Source organism: Cololabis saira, chromosome 16 (assembly GCF_033807715.1).
Source record: "Cololabis saira isolate AMF1-May2022 chromosome 16, fColSai1.1, whole genome shotgun sequence".
NCBI lineage: Eukaryota > Metazoa > Chordata > Actinopteri > Beloniformes > Belonidae > Cololabis > Cololabis saira.
The window spans coordinates 15041848-15060886 of record NC_084602.1 but is presented as its reverse complement, the minus strand read 5'-3'; the positions used below and the strand labels follow the sequence as shown (position 1 = coordinate 15060886).

Genomic DNA, 19039 nt, shown 5'->3' with positions numbered 1-19039 from the left:
TTAATATTTTTTAAAACATGTTTATTTAAACTTTATTCTGAGCTTCAGACGAAGGCAACAGGTAATAGGAAAAATGACATAAGAAACAAAGAAAGCAAGAAAGAAAGAAAACCATGCTAATACAACAACCAGCACAATTAGCATCATATCTCGTCCTTCTCATGTTTACTCTGTAAAAGAGGAAGTACATCAAAATAAAAGTCTTTTCTTTCCATAATCTCAAAGATAAATTCCTGCATGGCTTCTCTCCTTGTGTGATGCGTCATGTGTGATCCCGGGACACTTTGCATAGAGATAAAACGTTTTCAGCTGGAGAAGTCCCATCACCTTTAGCAGTTCATTCTAAATACTGTTTGGGTAAAAATGTCTTCTAGAGTATGTAGGTGCGCTAGAAGTGTGTGTGTATGTGTGTATGTGTGTGTGTGTGTGTGTGTGACCACAGTAGTGAAACAATAGCATGAGATAGCAACTTTGCGATTGTTAGGTTGCGCACTGAAAATGTTACATACAAACATACATCTAACATAATTTACCCCCCTTCCCAAAGCCACACAGTGGCACAGCAATACAAACCATGACACTACGTTAAAAAAAAAAAAAATCAGGGTTATTAGAGCTAGAATGGCTTGTTGTTACAGTTGTTAAGTTTAAAACACAGTGAGACAGATTCACAATCGATATAAAGCAGAGCGGGAGCTCAAGGGGGACATACTACAGCTTGAAGCTTCAACACAACCACAAACTGCCTTTTTGTATAAACTACATCTAAGTGTGTGTGTGTCTGTGTACAGTAGACAGGAAAGGAGGTATACACCAGTTAAGCTGAGGCCACGAGACCTGTTCCACTCTTAATTAGAGAATTAAGCACACTAATCCAACAACACAATCCGGGTGGGAATGACATACAAACACCTCAAAACTCAAAAAGAGACTGCTAAAACACACTCCTCTGTCAGTTATTTCTACTCTAATAAATGCTCCTGGCTATTACAGCGCGCCACAATAAATAATGAAGTTTAACCCATTCAGACCTCTCAAGCCTTGGGGGGCATAAATATGTTGCTTTGACATTTTCGAACTACAAAAAAACTATTATAAGAATGTATAAAGGACTGAAAAACATGAGGGTAAACAGTAATTTACGATATAAGTACATGCTTTGACCCCTCAAACGAGTTTAATTTCATGCTTCTAGTTTCTCTAGTGGTCGAAAAAATAGCCATTCTAATTCTCCTCTTCTTCAGTTCCTTTGAATTCAACTTTGATTTCCAGGGACTGTAGCTAACCCGTAGCTCTGGATGCTATTGTCTAGGAATACAGCCAATCCGAGAAAAAAAGCCTGTGATGTAGGCAGAGTGACAATCAGTAAGAAGAAAGATATCCAAAATGGTGGCCAGTGCAATAAAAACGCTGGTGAATGGCCGTTGTCTGTTTAGGGATAAAAACGTATTGATTCAAGTAGTTATTAGCAATTCTACAGGCATCTTGGTTGGAGCCAAAATTGGCTCTTGGATGCTCCTGCATGAATATTCACTTAAACCCACCACCATCTGTAGTGATTGGCTCGGTACGTTCTGTACCAGTAGAAATGCCATGAATATGGCTCACCAGACTACATTTTTAACAGGTTTCTTTATCTTATTTTTTTATGAGGCTAGGTCTGAATGGATTAAAGAAATCAACCTGTTAAGAAAAAAATGGGTTTCTGGCCATGCAATAATTTGTATTTTTATTCTACTTTATTCTACTATTCTGCCTAAAAGGTTTTATCTGCATTTCAGAAGAAAGCTTGAACAGAAATTAATTTGCATTGATCGGAAAATAATGTTTCAACAATGTGACACATTTTTTGCAAAGCTGACATAAAAATATAAATTTAAGAACTTGTTTTTTTTTCACACCAAAAGAAAGTAGTTTCATTGGAAACTGTTCACAGTTTGTTTTGTGGAAAAGCTTTGAAAAATGTTAAATCTTATTCGAGCCACAAGCATCTCACTTCAAATGTTGTAGGCTGTGGGATAAAATCTAAATGAAACGTATACATCTCTCCTATAATAAGCAAAAACAAACCAAGCAGGATACTAATGCCAGACCTGTCCAGGATCTACTGCTGCCTTTCACCTGAAGGGAGCTGGGAACGACTTCAGCAGACTTCCACAATTCAGGCATGGATGATGGATGGATGGATGGATGGATGGATGAATGGATGGATGGATGGATGGATGGATGGAGACCACTACGTGTGTGTGTTTTCTTTTTATTCACAATTTCAGGTGATCGGTTATATAACATCTTTGGTTGGGTGATTTGTTTGTGTGTTATTGTGATAAAGGGCAACAGAAAGTTTCATATCAAAACCATGACTTGTAGGCACACAAACAGGAGAAAAAAAACTTACATTTTTGTTATAAATAACATTAAAATTAATGACCATGCACTGTACACATTTAATTAGAATCTGAGGAAATAATGGACCTTCATCTACATAAAGACAATGCTGAAACCAACTGGATGAAACAGGATCGTTACAGTAAATAAACACTCATTTTTCTCTAACACTAAGAAATAATACTGAGTTACTTGTGCATTGTAGTATACCTCTGATGGTCACTGATGGATATTTTCTAATCTACACTTCCTTTTGTTAAAATTTGGCACGTAAAAGGTAAAGGTTTAACAAAAATTATAGGGCAAAACCATACAGTGGGAGGCTGCATTATTGCTTGAAAATGATGCAATGAGTGGAAATGTTTGGAAAACCCTACCAGAGAGTTTGACGTGACCGGCATGCATGCATTTTTCTGGCAGTAATCTGATTGAAAAACACTGAAATGCAGGTCTTGAACATTTACACTCCACGACTCCAGACGGGCGAGCGCTAATAATAGAGCGGCCGGAGCAGCTGAGGCTGTTCAGGGAAGCAATCTGCCACGGGGAAACGTTAGCCAGCCCCTCTGCACCATGCAGCGCCGCTGATGGCATGCAGTAGCACATACTGTCCACAGAGAGGAGATGCTGATGCAACCAACCACTGTCGCATGACCTCTCCCAGAGGGGATTCGAGTGTTAACGACTTCCTTTACAAGAAACGGTGACAAGCTGCACAGACGGCATGTTTCTGAGGGCAGCGTCTGTGTGCATGTCATACATCCGAGCAGCTGACTGATGAGCTTTAATATCTCTTTATAGCTCCCTGTTGTCCCACAGCGACTATCTCTTTGTGACCGACAGTCTACCTTTGGCAAAGCAACATTTTATAAAGATTAGAAAAGAAAAAAAAAAAAAGATTGTCTACTTGCATGATTGTCAGTAGAGGATTCACAATGACGTATTATTTTACAATTAAGTAGTTTTTTTTGTCCGTTAAGAGCTTATATAACGCTTCTTCCCCTTTCGCTGGCTTTGTTCTCTCAGGTGGATCAAAGAGCTAGAGGCAGTAACAGATGCATTAATGCACCACATGCACGACAAGACTGGTTTATGGCCACACACACACACACACGCACACACACACACACACACTCAAAATCTCCATTCTGAGGGGAGTCCAGACTCTTAGTTGTCCATGTGTTTTTGGATACACGTATCCCACAGAGCCCTCTTTCCCTTGGTTCCCAGAAAGAGCAGCCCAGCAGTTCCAGGAACCGAGTTTTTATGCCGACAGGTCCGATATGACCAGTTTTTCCATTTTATTCCCAATCTCTCCAGGGACATGCAAGTCTTCGGAGTCGTAGTCGTCATCAAATGACCTGAGAAGAAAACACGCTGAACAGATTAGCACATGTGCTGCTTATTCTTACAGAGAAATACAAGTTCTCTGCACATTAGCTGGTCATTTTATGAACATTTACCCTTCATGAAGCTGTTCGTTTGCAGTCTCTTCCGCCACCAGTATTTCATACTCCTCGGAGGCGTATTTATCCCAGTCCGAAGGCTCTGGACCCTCACTATCAACGTCCTGAAAAACACGTGTTTTATAAAACTTTAAAGCAGGGGTATTCAACTAGATTCGGCCGGGGGCCACATCTGCAAAAGGACTGTATGGAGAGGGCCGCACAATTTGAAAATGTGGGGGTTTTCAAAATGTATTTTGCACTCAAAGACGAAGACTTATGTAAATATAATACATTTGTATTATACTTTGAATATATCTAGTTTACATATGAATTATGTATTAATTGTCTCCAGATTTAGTAATTGTGAACGTTAAATATAATATTCAGATAAAGAAATATTATTTTGAATGCAAGTTCATTTTGAAACCATGCATTGTGCAAATTTAATGAAATTGATATTGACCTACTTTTAATAAAACACGCCATAATGACAAAGCACCACTTTCCACCAAGATTTCCTTATTTGAATATTATATTAAGCATTGAGCACAACCATTTTAGTCCATAGTAGCCAGTTATAAAAATATTATTTAAAAAAAAAAAAAAAAAAAAAAAAAAAATTCAACAAACACCCCCTTTTTTGAAATATGACCAGGGGCCACATAAAAGCTCCTGGCGGGCCGCATGTGGCCCGCGGGCCGCCAATTGAATATCCCTGCTTTAAAGGAATTTTGTAATTTGTAGTTCAACTGTACAATCCTAGCGGCATCTCAAGAAATAAACAAAAAGGAAACTATTTCCCATCCATATTTTCAATCAGTGTTTTTTCTGGGTTAGTTTTTTCATTTTCATAATGGCCATCATTAGACTGCGTTATTGCAACTTATTTCACACCCTTAGCTCGTCCATAATATCATGACATTGTGCGTTAGAAATGAAGAACTGCACCTTTTGCACAGCAAATGGATCTCTCTGTTCGTGGTCCAGGTACTTCTCCAGGTTGAAAAAGGTGTCGAAGAATATGTGAGCCATCCGGCAGCGCTTCAGATCGCCCAGCGTTATCTTACCTGAAGGAAACGCACATGCAATGTCTTCAGAATTGGGAAAAATTAATAAAAAAACAAACACACACACAGAGGATACGTGCGGTCTATTAACCTGTATTATCAGGTTTGACCAGGTCCAGCATCTGGCACAGCAAATCCTGGAAGGGCAGAGGTTCGATGCCCATCCTTTCCATCCTCTCACATTGTTCCTCATAGAAATATTCCAATTCAAACATGGACAGCACACCGTCGCCATCGGTATCCATGCAGCGGAACCAGTACTCTATGCTGGAAAGATGTAGACACATATATGAGCCCCCCTACCCACACACACACACAAAACCTCAGTAGATTAAGTAGCAGCAGAGCTAAAAATGGCCGCTGGGTTCTTGGATACTTAAGAGTCAACAGTAAATGTTCAAACAGATGCTCAGTCACGCGCATCTAAGTGGCCGCTTATCACCTCGTTGGATTTTTCTTGTCTTCCTCAGATATGAGGAACCAGACGAACTCGGCGTAGCTCATCCTGCCTTCTCTCTGCACGGCGTTGCCCCTGGAAACAAGAAAAGCAGAGTCACTCAGTCCTGTTTTCATCAGCTCATTCCTGTTTGTTTATGGGAGGGTCCCCACCTACCGAGTCACAGCTCCTGAAAACAGTCTCTCGATGATTCTGTTAGAGGATGCTGTCAGAGGAAAAGAGAAAAATGAACAAATAGGCCTGGATTGTGGTTTATAGAAACCTGTGGATGCTGTTGCAATCACATCTGTATTTTGCATTAAAGCTTGTTTTTGAAATATAATGGTTGGGGAAGAGAGATCCTTGGCTGTCCGTACCATGGTCATTGTATCTCCCCAGGTCTTTGGGGTCGATGTACAAGTCGTGGTCAGTGTCCAGCTCCCAAAACTTGCAGTAGATGACGTAGAAGTGTTCGTAGGAGAAGTAGTCAGTGATCTGGTTGATGTCATCCTCTTCCTCCAGCAGTGCCAGAGTTTGTAGGAAGTTGCTCCTGCGCAGCTCCATCATGGTGATGCGGCCCGTCCACGAACGATTCACCACGTAGAATATCCGCTGGATCACCTGCGTGAGCAGTGATATCAAAAACATACATTTTTAAAAAGATTTTTTTCCCCCCAAACATTCCCATGAGTTCTTGAAGTCTTATCAATGAAATGCTTTCAGCCAAAAATATGTGATTGTAGAAAATGAACCCCTTTCAAACCTATCTTTAAAGTACTGTTCGAAAAAGAACAGAGGGGGTGGAGCCAAACGCTGCATTCAAAGCCACTCTCCTCTCCTGTGGGGTATGTCTCTTTTGAAATCAGCATTATAACTTTGCACTACCAGCGTCTGACACAGCAAATGCAGCAAAGGGTAAAGTTGGGTTGAGTTAAAGCTGGAAAAGCTGAATAGCTCTCATTAATCTGAGTCTGTAATGTCACAGCATCCTGAAACAGTTTCAGGATATAAGTGACCCAGAAAAAACATCTCTCTGCATTTGTTGTCAGTACTGGACTACCAATCTCATGAAATCCCTATGGCTCCAGTAAAAAATGACTGTGTATTCTGTTTTCAAATGATTTTGAATCTCCAGATTTACAAGTCATCCACGTGAGCCAGTGTCCCAAAACCCAGGTGGACCGTCTTAATATTTACTGTAGATGTTTCCCTGCTCCAACACACCAGGGACGTTAACAGACTTGTGCAGACTTTGATGCCAAGCTGATGGAAATCATTCATTCATTCATTTAAAACCAGGAACACACACACATACACACACAAAAAAAACATCTGAAACATGCAAAGCAGAGTCTGGATCGGGGAAAACTGATGCAAGCGAATGGAATGCTGGGAATAAACATTGCAAATTATGTTTATGTAAAAGTATAAAATCTCTGGTCTATTTTTATAAAAGTCACATTTGTTCTGAAAGGGCACTGGCTTCTAAAACTAAACCTAGATTCAAAACAAAAACAGACAAAGCGAGCAAATCATGGGATTGTTTGTGTTTGTTGTTTTTTTTTTTACATCAAACTGTGTCGAATATGAAGAAAATATGACATCTTTCATTTTCACTTTGGGACTTGAGAGGTTATTGCAGGATTGTGCAACCTTTATTTTACCGTACACGTGTTTGAAGTGTTGGTTTTGGCTACTATGGACATAATAAAAAAAGAAAAAAGAAAGCTCCCTAGAGGCAAGGTCTAAAAGTGAAGCTCTCATAGACGGGTCCGTGAAACATGCATGAGATGTGCACAATCCCCGTTACCCGGATTCCAGGCCCCGTGTCTTTGTAACAGAACACTTGAGTACAGTTGAGAGGGGATTAACATCCCTTTCCCGGTTCATGGACCCCACAGGGCCAATGATGTCACATACAGTAGCGGGTCAGCTGACCCGAACTGACAGGGAAGTGTCTTAAAATGGGCATGCAGCGGTGCAAATGGGCCGCAGGGATGGCTGCGGTGTTTCCGTGACGTTGCTGAAAGCCGACACACCCGGACGTCTCTGTACTTCTGTGAAGCAAACCCCCGGACTTCCGGGGCACGTGTTGCAGCTGTCCAGGGCAGCGTTCACGCTCTCACACTCACAGAAGCAGTTTTGTTGACAACATGCTGCAGATCGAGGTTTCTGGTCTTAAAGACCGATGACTGTGGCTTTGACTAGCGAATGCTTTCCAGATGTTAGACGTCTGCCAGCACCAGTAAATGTCCAGTCAGAAACAATTACAAGAGCAGATGTACGATAACTAAAATGTACTCAAGTATCATTAGAACTTCTATCATAGTGCTGTTTTTTGTTTTGTTTTTAAAACACTAAAATACTGACTGAGAATATTTCATAATCTTCTTTTCTAAAGTCTTGAGTGTTGACTCAATCCCCTCTGCGCTCTCCCTGAATCTGCCTGCTGTTTTCAGGACGAATCCATCACTTCCGCGTTCCATAAAATACCAGGAAAAGAAATTAAAATTAGATAAAATGCAGTAAATTTAAATTAGACAGCGACATCACCTAGTCTGAGTATATTTATTGGTATATGGTAACATTTTTTAAAAAGTTCTCTAATTTACTATTAATCTAATCCTATCTGTCTTAACTGCAATTATCTTATATCTAGCCGGAGGAGCCCCAGCTGGATTGGACCAGCTTGAACCTCTTGAGAACAGATGCAATAGGACCTCCTGCTTCAGAGGATTTTTTTTTTTAATGGCAAATCTGGAAACCACGACTGCATTTAGACACTGCTGTCTGCATTTCACCAAGCTTAATCCCGGGACCCTTCCAGACCAACCTACACTGTAGAAAAAACACTCCCGTGCAAATGAGGCTGAGTAGTCCATAATGTAGACTACAATTCATAAAACAAGCAAAATAGTTTACAAATGTTCACTTTTAAACATGTGTTTTTGCACTGTACACATAGAAATAATTAAAATAAATAATTTAAAATAAATGTTATAGTTGTCTGTTGTGTTATAGGCACCCACTGGATGCAATCATGTGGTATGTAAAACTTTCCTGTTCAGGAAGGCTTTCCCTGGTCTTTTTTAGATCTTTTTATTATTTTTATGCTTTTTTACTTCTGGTCTTTTATGTGTCTTGATTTTTTTTTCTCCCCTTGTTTATGTTAGCACTTTGAGATTATTCATGAAAAGTGCTTTACAAATAAATGTATTATTATGTAGTCTTTCTGAAATCCAGGGATGAAGGGTTGAAATAGTTGGGTTCCAACAAAAAGCATGAAAAAAAAGAAGACACCTGATAATTTTTTTAAGGCCATTTACCGTAGTTATGTAGCGTGAATGAAATTCAGGTGCATCCTTTAGAAAGGTGAGTCCAGGATGTGTGTCCACCATGTCCTAATCAGGCAAATAGGAAGAAGAAAGAAATAAAAAACACAAGTCATAAAAACAGATGATGTCACAGACATGTGTAATGTTTGAATTATTCAACATTGCTGATAAAGACGCCCACCTGCAGGAGAGGAATAAAGTCCTCTTGCTCCAGATAGTTACAGCCAGGTTTAGCCAACAAGTAAATAAACCTTGATGCATCATCGTGGCAACTGTGCAACAACCTGCAGAAGAAGAGTGTTTGATATCAGAGCTCGTTCATGGTTGTAGTGTTATTTTTGCAAGACTTCGATGACGACGAGGTTCGTCTTACTTACTTCCTCCATGTTGCAACGAATGAGTGGACAGACACAAAGCCCGTCCTCTCACCGCCAGCACCGTAGAACATGGGGGCCTTCCAGAAGAGGGGACACCCACATACCTGAAATGAAACGATGTGCAACGGAAGACCAGAAAACACTGCAATTAAGACTCAGTCATTACCACAAATCAATCATTGCGTCCCCGTTTTCTAATTCCTCAAAGCAGATATACATATGTATAAATAAATAAATAAAAACACACACACTCTAGCATCAAAATTATGACTAAAGTATAGAACTCAGAACGTGATAGTGCCTGTAAAGAGCTGACAGTGGCTCCGGCAGACCCCCGTGACCCTGTGCAGGATTAAGTGGGTGTAAAAAATGGATGAATGGATAGCACCCGGTTTCACCTTCGCAATCTTGCCCATTTCATAAATGTCAGCCTTCTCCTCCTCAAACTCAGCAAAGGCTCCCTCGATGGCATTAATGGATGCGTCGTGGTTGGCAGCTGAGCCCAGGGCAGGGAGCCCACGGGGGTAGTAGAACCTGGGAATGTTGATGGCAGGAGGAGGAGGGGTGACTATCACCGGAGCTGGAGGCGGGCTGGGCGAGCGTGGGGTGGGAGTCGGTGTGGCTGCGGCAGGCGCTGGCGGAGGGGTACCTGGCTTTTTGTCCGTTTTGGCCTGAACCTGAAAATGGAGAGTTGGGAAATCAGGTTTATGAATGGACTGGCTGGGCTGGAAATATCCACCTTGTGTTTTTAATGGTAATGTATACGACTTGGTGTAAATGTTCTGGATACTGACTGTTCCAAATCAAAACAATGCTCTTTTTCCTAATCCTAACATTATTTCAATGGAAATTTCTTTCAAACTTTACCCCAACCTTCATTAAAACATCAGCTTGATTCTAAGAACGGGTTGAAAGAAATACATGCTTGAAATGTTTGTCTGCCTTAACACACCTGTGTGTGTCATTAACAGACAAGCTGATGGTGATCCACTCATTTGAACCAGGTGTGTTGACGCAGGGAAACGTCTAAAACGGTCAAGACTTTGTGGATTGGGCAACTCTGGGTGAACCCATGTATGAGACATCGCGGAAATTCCCAGTTAGTGACAAACAAGTGTCGAGGTTTATTTGGCAATCTGTTAGTCAGCAAGGACATGTGTTGACAAAAATATTGTGGTGACACAAGAGTGTAGCAATCGAATTGCGGTCACCTAATAACAAACTCAAAAGGAACACGCTTGTGCAGCTTGTAATAGTGCATGAAATGGCTCCATCCACCTCCTTTGTATCACATGTTCTTATATGGACATCGAAATATAAATAAAGAAAACGCATGCAGAGTCCATATTTTCTGCAGTTTTGTTTGCTTGGTTTCAATTTGGGGTCCAACACAGGGCTCACATCCAAAAAAAAGCATCCATACGTCCATGCAGTTCATTCAAAAAGCTCTGTGCGAGATTATTTTATTGCCAACAAGCTCACATGGTGCAGTTCTCGTGACAACAGTTTACGCTACCATGAATGAATCAGGAGGTGACATGTCGACTCCAAAACATAACCCATTTGCTGTCTTTCAGATTTCATACGGTGAAACAGAACTACCTGCAGTTGACCAGCACTGCTGTGTAAATCAAAATTCAGAAGCGCCCCGGGAGGAGCCCCCTGGTGTTTTCTCTTGGGCCTCCATACTGCCTGTATTGAGCTGGACAGCTGTAGCGGTCACTTCCTTCACGGCGTTCATTCTGTCACCCTATTCCTGCACCTCCTGCTCTATTAATACCCTGCCAGTATCCGCCTCTGAATAGTTTGCCGTTCCTGGCACATAACTGTGGGTGTTCGAGAGCAACAAAATGCCTTTACTGTATGTGCGTGTGTTCAGTATATATGAACAATTACTGTCAAACTCTGCATTCACTATGTGTTCACATTTGTCAAGAGTTTTTATTTCGCTTTCCATTTGCGCAGTGTCCATCCCGTCTGCTGAACCGACTGACCTGTTGCTGCTGGAAAGACTTGAGTCTTTTCTTGAAGCGCGACGGGAGGACAAAGTCACACCCCCTGGCCAGAAAGGCCAGCTCCCCCCTCAGGTCGGGGTCCCGCCGTAACGATGTCTCCTTGATCATCATGGTGGGGGCCGGGAATCGAAACGCCCCACCAGATATGGCCACTGACAAGGCGAGAACGAGGGACCGGCTTGACGGCCAACGACCAAACAATCACTAAAGGGAACTATTTGAGCGAAAAAAGCCCACGCAATAGCTCAGATATCCAATGAATGAAAAGATAAAGGCAAAACACCTCAGGAAAGCAAAGAAATATCCAACATGTTTACGAGTTCTTGCAAAATGGTTTTAGGCACTCATAAACCTGTCTCCCCAGAGCTCCACTTGTATTCAAAGGCTCCCAAAGCTGCGTCCCGTAGAGCAGTAATCCAGAAGGTGTTCCTCAGGTGTCCGGTGCAACAGTGCAGGACAGGAGGCAGAACTGTGGTACCACACTGTTTTATGACCAACTATAATCCCAAACCCCAGTTTCTGTGAGGGGAAGAAAGCTCGTTGTTGTCCCCCATGTTAGCGCTGGATGTATGAATTTAGCGTAGCCTTTCATGTGCCTTCTGCTCCAGGCTGGGCTCTGACAAGCTGCACTGAGAAACATGAGCCATGCCGGGATCCGGCGATGTGCACACCCGCAAAACACACACGCGCAAACACACACGCAGCAAACTGACTGTCCTGAGTATTTGGGTGTCGGAGGGGTGGGGGTGTGAGAGGGTGAGGGGGGGTGGAGGGGGTGGGGGGGTGTCGCGAACATGGGTATGTATCTGTGTAGTGTTTTGCGGGGATCTCAGCCCTTGTTGGTTTCTAGTTGGACTAAAGTTAGCTTACGTGGAAGTTACAACTCAAAGTGATTGAAATAATTTTACACAAGACAGGAAGCTTCAGTCAGTTCTTGGTGTGAGCGGGTAGGACAGGTCGGCTGAAACACGTCCATGGAGGAAATTGGAGATGGAGTGATGAATCAGCGGGCAAAGCAGCTGTCCTTCGATCTGTTGACATGGAGTATTTCCACCGCACGAGCTCAGAGAGACTACAGGCAGCGTTCCCTTTTAAACACGACCAGTAAAGACTGTAGCTGCCGTCCTCGATTAAAGCCGGCACCAACGTTGACTGTTGCTTTTGGTTTTTAAAGTACTTAAACGGTTGGGCATCAGATCTTTTTCTGAGGTATGTTTTGATACATTCCCTTGTATTCTTTGACAGGCTGATTGGCAAATAATGGATTATGTGTTCTCTCGTCAAAACAAAAAATATTAATTAGCCAAGACAATGATGGGTCTCTTAAAAACACCAACCAATCCTTGAGTGTGACCCAAGGAAAGGGATTGGACCCTTGACTTGTCTGTCAAACTCTTCCTTCAATGAACAGGAATTGTGCGGTCATGTGATTTGTAGGCATCGTTTCGGAGGCAGATCTGAAGGAAGGGCGTTGTCCAATTTTATTTTCCTCTTAATGGGCTTTTTTTGTTTTTGTTTGTTTGTTTTTTAATCTCTTACCCAACCTTTAATGGGGCTATTAGATCTTAAAAGGCAGGAGTGGGAACATTTACAATGGGGCACTTTTTTCGAAAAGCTCTTTTCGGAAAGAGGGATGGCAAGGCTTGAGCTCTCTATCTTGTTGATGTTTTATTTCAAATATTATTCAGCTGATTTGACATTATCACTTACCCTGCCTTTAAGAGTGAGATGCTGCAAAAGCACCAAAATAAAATCCAAAATCAAAGTCCCTGGCACTTTCTGTCTACATCTAGGAAAAGCCCCTGGATCTCGATCAAAGGTGAAAATGCGAACATATTTGCACGATAAATTTACTCTTATGGTATGAACTAAGAGCTGGCATAAATAGATACGGGAACGTCAGCATCCTGTTGACAGGACACGATTTGTCCCAGCTTTGCCAAGATTTCCCAAGCAACGTGAGGTTTCCTGAGGACTTATTTTAAACCTGTCAACTTAGAATCCACTCAAGGCTACAGCGTGAAACAAACCATTGACAGTCACACTGCTGCTAATACAACGATATCTACTGAATATGAATGAAGTGGTCACTTATGGTCACTTATTCTTTTTAGGGTGTGTTTTATTGGTAGTTGCCAACAGAAGTCAGGGATCTAGCGCCCTCTAGTGGTGCAGTGGCATCTTTACTGACATTTTCAGTTTTCCTCAACATTTGCAATTTAACGTCTTAATAACGTCTTAATCTTCCCTTCGGGAGTTTTTCTTCTTGCTGTCCATGTGATAAATATTTCAGTATGGATTTCTTCCCTTTGATACACTGCCAGCGTGCTGAGAGAGATGTCTCGCACCAGCAAAGTTCAGATAGTGTGCATGTCTGTGAAAATCTTCCCAGGAAAATAAGTGAGTCCTTTTGTGTTTTTGGGTAACTCCTCTCAGCTCCCCACGCACCCGTCTCAGTTCTCTGGAACAACTGGACGCCATACTGTAGCCAAGGTCACATACCGATCCCACTCACAGATACACCCACCAACCTATTGTCATCTTTCGTGCCTATTCTCACCTCCACGCCACAGAGGGAAACGTTATATGGTTTCAGTCTCACAATAAGCTGCACATGTGCTGCATACTCTCACATATCTCTTTTATTACCTTCTCCTTGCACTTCATCTCTGCTTCACCTAGTTTGATCACTACATGTTAGTTCCCACCACTTCCTCTGCACAACCTCCTCAACTTTGACGATGGCATTTATGACATTATAAATCTTTATATAAAGTGATATCTGCATGCATGTAAGTGTGAGCGTGTAAAGGGAGCCCTAACAAATGCCACGGGGCAGCTGTGTGCTCTTTTCCTATCTGACTGACAGTTGGTGTAACTCTGCCCGTTCAAAATTGCTGCTACTGGTCTTAAAACCTTCTCCACTTTCTTGAATATGAAAATCTTTCCTTCACCTTTTTCAAACTTACTGTTGAAACTAAAGGCAAAGTCTGGCTTACATTGGTTGAAAGTTCTGCTCTGCAGATGGTGAGACCGGTGAGTGAACGCCTTCAAAAACTCTGTAGAGTTGTCTGCTCAGTTACATGAAAACAACCACTGGCACAAACTGCTCCCAATCAGGGTGATGAAATGAAATGCAACCCCGAATCAGGGAAACCTTAAAGAAAAGGCTTGAAACTTAATTTTATTGCAGACAACACAAATCAAAAGATATATTAGTGTTTTGTGACATCGGCTTAATTTGATTGGTTCTGTAATTCAGGTTTGAAACACATCAAATCAGTCCATAGACGAGGAGGGAGGCATTATCGAGTGGTACTATGTTACATGATGGACCGCTGTCTGATTGGTCGGCCTCACTGGATGGATGCAGGAGATGGAGCGGGTGGAGGATCCAAGCAGAATAACAACGAGATTTGAATAGCGACTTCCCCCAAATCATATTGCATGGATACGACCAGCAGTCTCCTTCTGCCACTGCTGCTGTTGTTGTCACTGACCGCAATGAACTTCCTTCCAAAGCTTTTCAGTTGGTAAAAGAAGAACAGCACTCGAATCATTCACTGCAAGGTTTATATATTTGCTGTTTTGCCGACAGGCTATGGCAGAAGTTTAAGCTACTCTTCTACACAACCTCTATTGACTCGTTTCCATCGCTCTGCATTAGAGATGCACCGATCGATCGGGAACCGATCGCAATCGACCAATAGTGCCCCTATCAGTTTTGATCAGAGTTCTCCAAATAGTTCAAAGCAGGCCGATCAGATGACGTTTACAACAACACATTTAACACAATGAAGCTGATAAGACATTTGGAAGTTTCTCACACGAAAGAGTATATTGAGTTTACAAAGTTGGCTGCCACTAAGGCAGAGAAAGAAAAGGAGTGTGCAGATACGCCGCTAACTCAGCTGAATGTAACAGAGACCTACGACAGCATGAAAAATAAAGATTTGCATCATAAGGTAATGGATTCATATGACTTGATCATCAGCTGCTTTTCGTCTTAGAAAACATCGAGTTTAACGGGTCGTTAGCTGTTTGGATCCACGGTAGGATGTGCCGAGTCGTAAATATTTCACTGATGAATGCCCGCCGGAGCTATACCAAACTATATACAGTCACATCCACAGCCTTACGCAGGACAACAATTGTGTCAGTCGGCTTCACGAGGGACATTTGGAGTTCTAGTGTGAAGAGTTGTGCTTCACTCACAACAGTTTCCTGGGTCACACGCGGCGGATGCTATCGCTAAAGTTTTTGCAAAGATTTTGCAAAGCTTTCATAATTCATTTTTATTTTAAGATTTAATTCCTTTTTCCACAGGTTTATAGTTTACAACTTGTATCAACTCTAAGAGAGTGACATGTGTACTGTTGTGTTGGTGCACATGTTGTGTTGCACACATAATTACTGCCACAAGAAAGCTTAAGCTAGTAAACTACACTTTGTAAGCTGAGTCTAAGTGGTCTCTAAGAGTCTCTAGAGTGTGAAATATTGCACATTGCCTCAGCCTGCAATAAAAAAGTGGTCAATTCATGATACTTGCTCATCTCCTAATTTTTATACCTACTAATATAATGTCAGTGTTGTGTACATGAGACAACAATATTGACGAATTTATGGATTTCACACTGTGATCGGTGATCAGCAGATACTGCTTTTGGCGATCGGCCCCCAAAATCGTTGGATCTCTACTCTGCATACATCACCTTGTTCGTCACTGTGACTGGTTGTAGGGCTAAACACATGGTAGGGGGTGAAAGTGGGAATGAAAGGGGTTTCTGGGAGTTTACAAGACAGAGCAACAGGTGTATGTGCTGAATGTTACGTCTGCAGAAACAGGTGAGTGTTCAGCCTTCAAGGCACTGATGAACTGAATACGTGATAGGAAGCACCGACAGACAGCTCTCCAGGAACAGCTACCGCTTTTGTCCAGCTGGTAAATACACACTTGTATATGCACGTACTGTATGTCGTAGGTTTTATTAGCGTGCACTCTTTGTTGCATGCGAGTCTGTGTGGGCGTGCATGCAAGCCTTGATGTACTCGCTTACAGGGAGTGTTTCTGCAGATAAATAGTGTGAACACGGCAGCTTCCTAAACACTACCACCCCCCTTCCCACACACACACACCCCCCCCCCCCCCACACACACCTGCTTTATAAAACTGCCTCTCTGCTCTGTGTAAAATTATCCGCGTAAATATAGTCAATGATTTCATGTTTATTTCTGCTGCAGGCACCAGGCAGACTTCACACCAATGCACACGCACACGTACAGTAGACAAAACTGGAAATGACGCCTGAGTTATAATTTAGAAACGCTCTGTCATACAGTACGCCATTAGGTCTGGAAATATTGGGACAATTTTTGTTGTTTTAGCCGTTTATCAAACTGTATTTTCTCAGGAAAATTGGCTTAAAAAGCTGATAAATGAGAAAAAAGGGGAGAGAAGCACCGGTACTTTTTCAGTGACTCTGTCTTTGGAAAAGTAAACATGACCGTCGATAAATTGTTCATTTTAATTCATAGTTATTTTGACGACAGAGAGTCTGGAACACGTGGAAATCAACAGAAAATGGGTTTCCTCTTTGGTGATACTTCTCCCCGGTCTTTGCTGCAGCTGTCTTCAGTTGATGTCCTCTCTGCCCTCAGTTTTGTCTACAACAAGTCAATTGCTGCCGGATCGCAGTGTGTTTTTCAGGTCATTTTCCATGTGTACTTTGAAGTGTGGCCCAGTCAGCTTTGCTGATTTTGGCCAACCGCGCAGACAAATTCTTCTGGCTGCTTCTGTTTTCTGTCACATCATCAATAAACACTTGTGACCCAGTGCCACTGGAAGTCACGCATGCCTGTGCCATTGCGCGGCCTCCATGTGCTCTGCAGATGATCATGAACCACTTTAAGAATTTTTTCATCTGGCAAATTCTGGTACAGGTTGGCCTTAGTTTCATCTATCAAATGAATGTTGTTCTGGCCTTTTTATTCTGATTGGTCCGCTCTATTCCTAAGGCCAATGAGGGACAAGGATCACCCTCTTCACTTGATGGAATGAATCTTCACCTGGCTGCATCTTGATTTATCAAAGATGACCCATGAAATAACCCATCACATCTACTGCAAGTCTCCAGGCTTTAAATGTTGTGTAGATCATCACTTTTTTTTCTTCCTTATTGTGACTCATTCATTTTTTCTTTTTTCATATGCAGTAAAAGGATGACTTGTTGCATTTGTACTGAAAACTGCCTGTTGTGCATTTACAGCAACAGCTTCCGAATGAAAACACCACACTTTGAATCAACCTCAGACCTTTGGCATGCTGAACAGATGAAGAAATAATATAGAAATTAGCCCAGAAATCTAGATGTACTCCTGTTGGATTTACATTTGTTTTGCAGGTACATCTAGCTACCATTCGTTGGAGGTCGATACATATGCTCAGAAGTCATGGCGAGCCAATCACATCACCCTGTCCTTGTACACAGAGTCTCTGGGGGGGCTTAACACGATAATGACAGAGTGATGATATCATCTGGATGTAAAAGGCGCTGAAACTGAAAATTAGCAATCGTTACAATTGGCTTCGACGGTTATTGATTTGGAATTTTTCTGTAAGATTGAACAAAAGACAACATTCAAATCCTTTCTTTGCAACGTAGTTGTATTTGTGACTGAATAAAGCATAAAAATAATTCCAGAGGTCAAATATAAAAACCAAAATAGTGTGCTGATAACTGGTGGACCAACAAAATTTGTAATACCACTTTGTATCACTAGAGGGGCTATAAACCATTGTTGCATTTAGTCTAACATCATACCATTCAAATGAGGAAGATGTTACGCTGGCTGAGGAGTTATGCTGCTCACATGTCAATCATATTGAGGGTACCGGCCCCATATACCATTTAGGCTGGAGGGGAGATTAGTTATCGGTTGGCTCTAGTCTGTCAGTACTCAGTCCTTATCTGTGAACAGTTCAAGGACACGTGCCAACAAGCCACCACCTCTGATAGCTGATAGATTAGTATGACAAATATCTGATCTCTGTCTTCAGGGGAAATCCCCATTTCATCATTTCAAACAGATTTTAAACTACCTCTTGCTGTGTTCAGTACTGATAATCTGCTGCCTATGTGTGCTGCTTTATTCCTCTACCTATGTTTGCTGTCTTTTCTTCTGTTTTTCATAATCTGAGCAAATCATTGCACAAACAGCTTCGACGACTGTTTATTCCCTCGGTCCGTTTGTTTGTGTTTTGTTGGTAAAAAGTGGTTTGGAGACCAGTTCTATCGGCAAGTCACTGTATAAACCTGCGTTATGTGCCTACTCAAATTTGCGGGTTGGATAAGAAACTAGCACTGAGGGCAAACTGACAGGAGGCCCACCAGGAGCACCAGCTGTGGTCACAAGAAAAGACAAAAACCTGTCAGGATTGAAGTGAAGGGCCCTCTCAAAAACCTGCCAAACAGTGACAAACTAGTTAACCCTTGGCAAATAAAGGAACGAGATATGGTGCAGAATTTGTAACGATTCTTAGCTAAACTAATATTGTTGTTTTTTTATGTCCAAATCTAACGGTGGTTGCTGAACAATGACGGCACTGTAATGTATTACTACATTTACTGTTGCCAACACTGTCTCATAATTGTGGCTGACACAAGAACTGTCTCAATGATACACTGCCCCCACTTGGTGTGGAGTACTATTGTTACATAGTGTGCCTTTAAATTATTATACCACGTGTCTTTTTTCCTGTTCCATTACCATATGATTTATGATTTTAACTTTTTTTAACAGTTGCTGCACTGGAAAGTGTTCTGTTGTCCATGTGTGTGTGTAAATAATCTTCATTTATTAATACTCCTAACAAAACCACTTGCCTACTGGGAAAAATAGTTTGAACCTGAGCCCATATCACACAAAAGAGACTAATACCCCTCCCCATGTATGTGATTATACACAAACTCACT

General features: G+C 41.8%; 1 protein-coding gene across 4 annotated transcripts in view; it reads right to left on the bottom strand.

Annotated features, from left to right (window-relative positions):
* ppp2r3a (protein phosphatase 2, regulatory subunit B'', alpha) overlaps positions 1-19039 on the bottom strand; it is a 75802-nt gene continuing 56763 nt past the window's right edge. For 3 of the 4 annotated variants that reach the window (XM_061744357.1, XM_061744355.1, XM_061744356.1), the window contains 11 exons: positions 9450-9728; positions 9052-9155; positions 8856-8958; positions 8666-8740; positions 5717-5960; positions 5517-5565; positions 5346-5435; positions 4995-5170; positions 4785-4903; positions 3852-3958; positions 1-3749 (listed from right to left, as the gene is read on the bottom strand). In XM_061744357.1, coding sequence (XP_061600341.1) covers positions 3653-3749; positions 3852-3958; positions 4785-4903; positions 4995-5170; positions 5346-5435; positions 5517-5565; positions 5717-5960; positions 8666-8740; positions 8856-8958; positions 9052-9155; positions 9450-9728 — 1443 coding nt within the window. In that variant the 3' untranslated portion in view covers positions 1-3652. Of the gene's footprint in view, positions 3750-3851; positions 3959-4784; positions 4904-4994; positions 5171-5345; positions 5436-5516; positions 5566-5716; positions 5961-8665; positions 8741-8855; positions 8959-9051; positions 9156-9449; positions 9729-11045; positions 11758-19039 lie in introns of those variants that run through there. The other variant, XM_061744358.1, reaches the window with a different exon arrangement.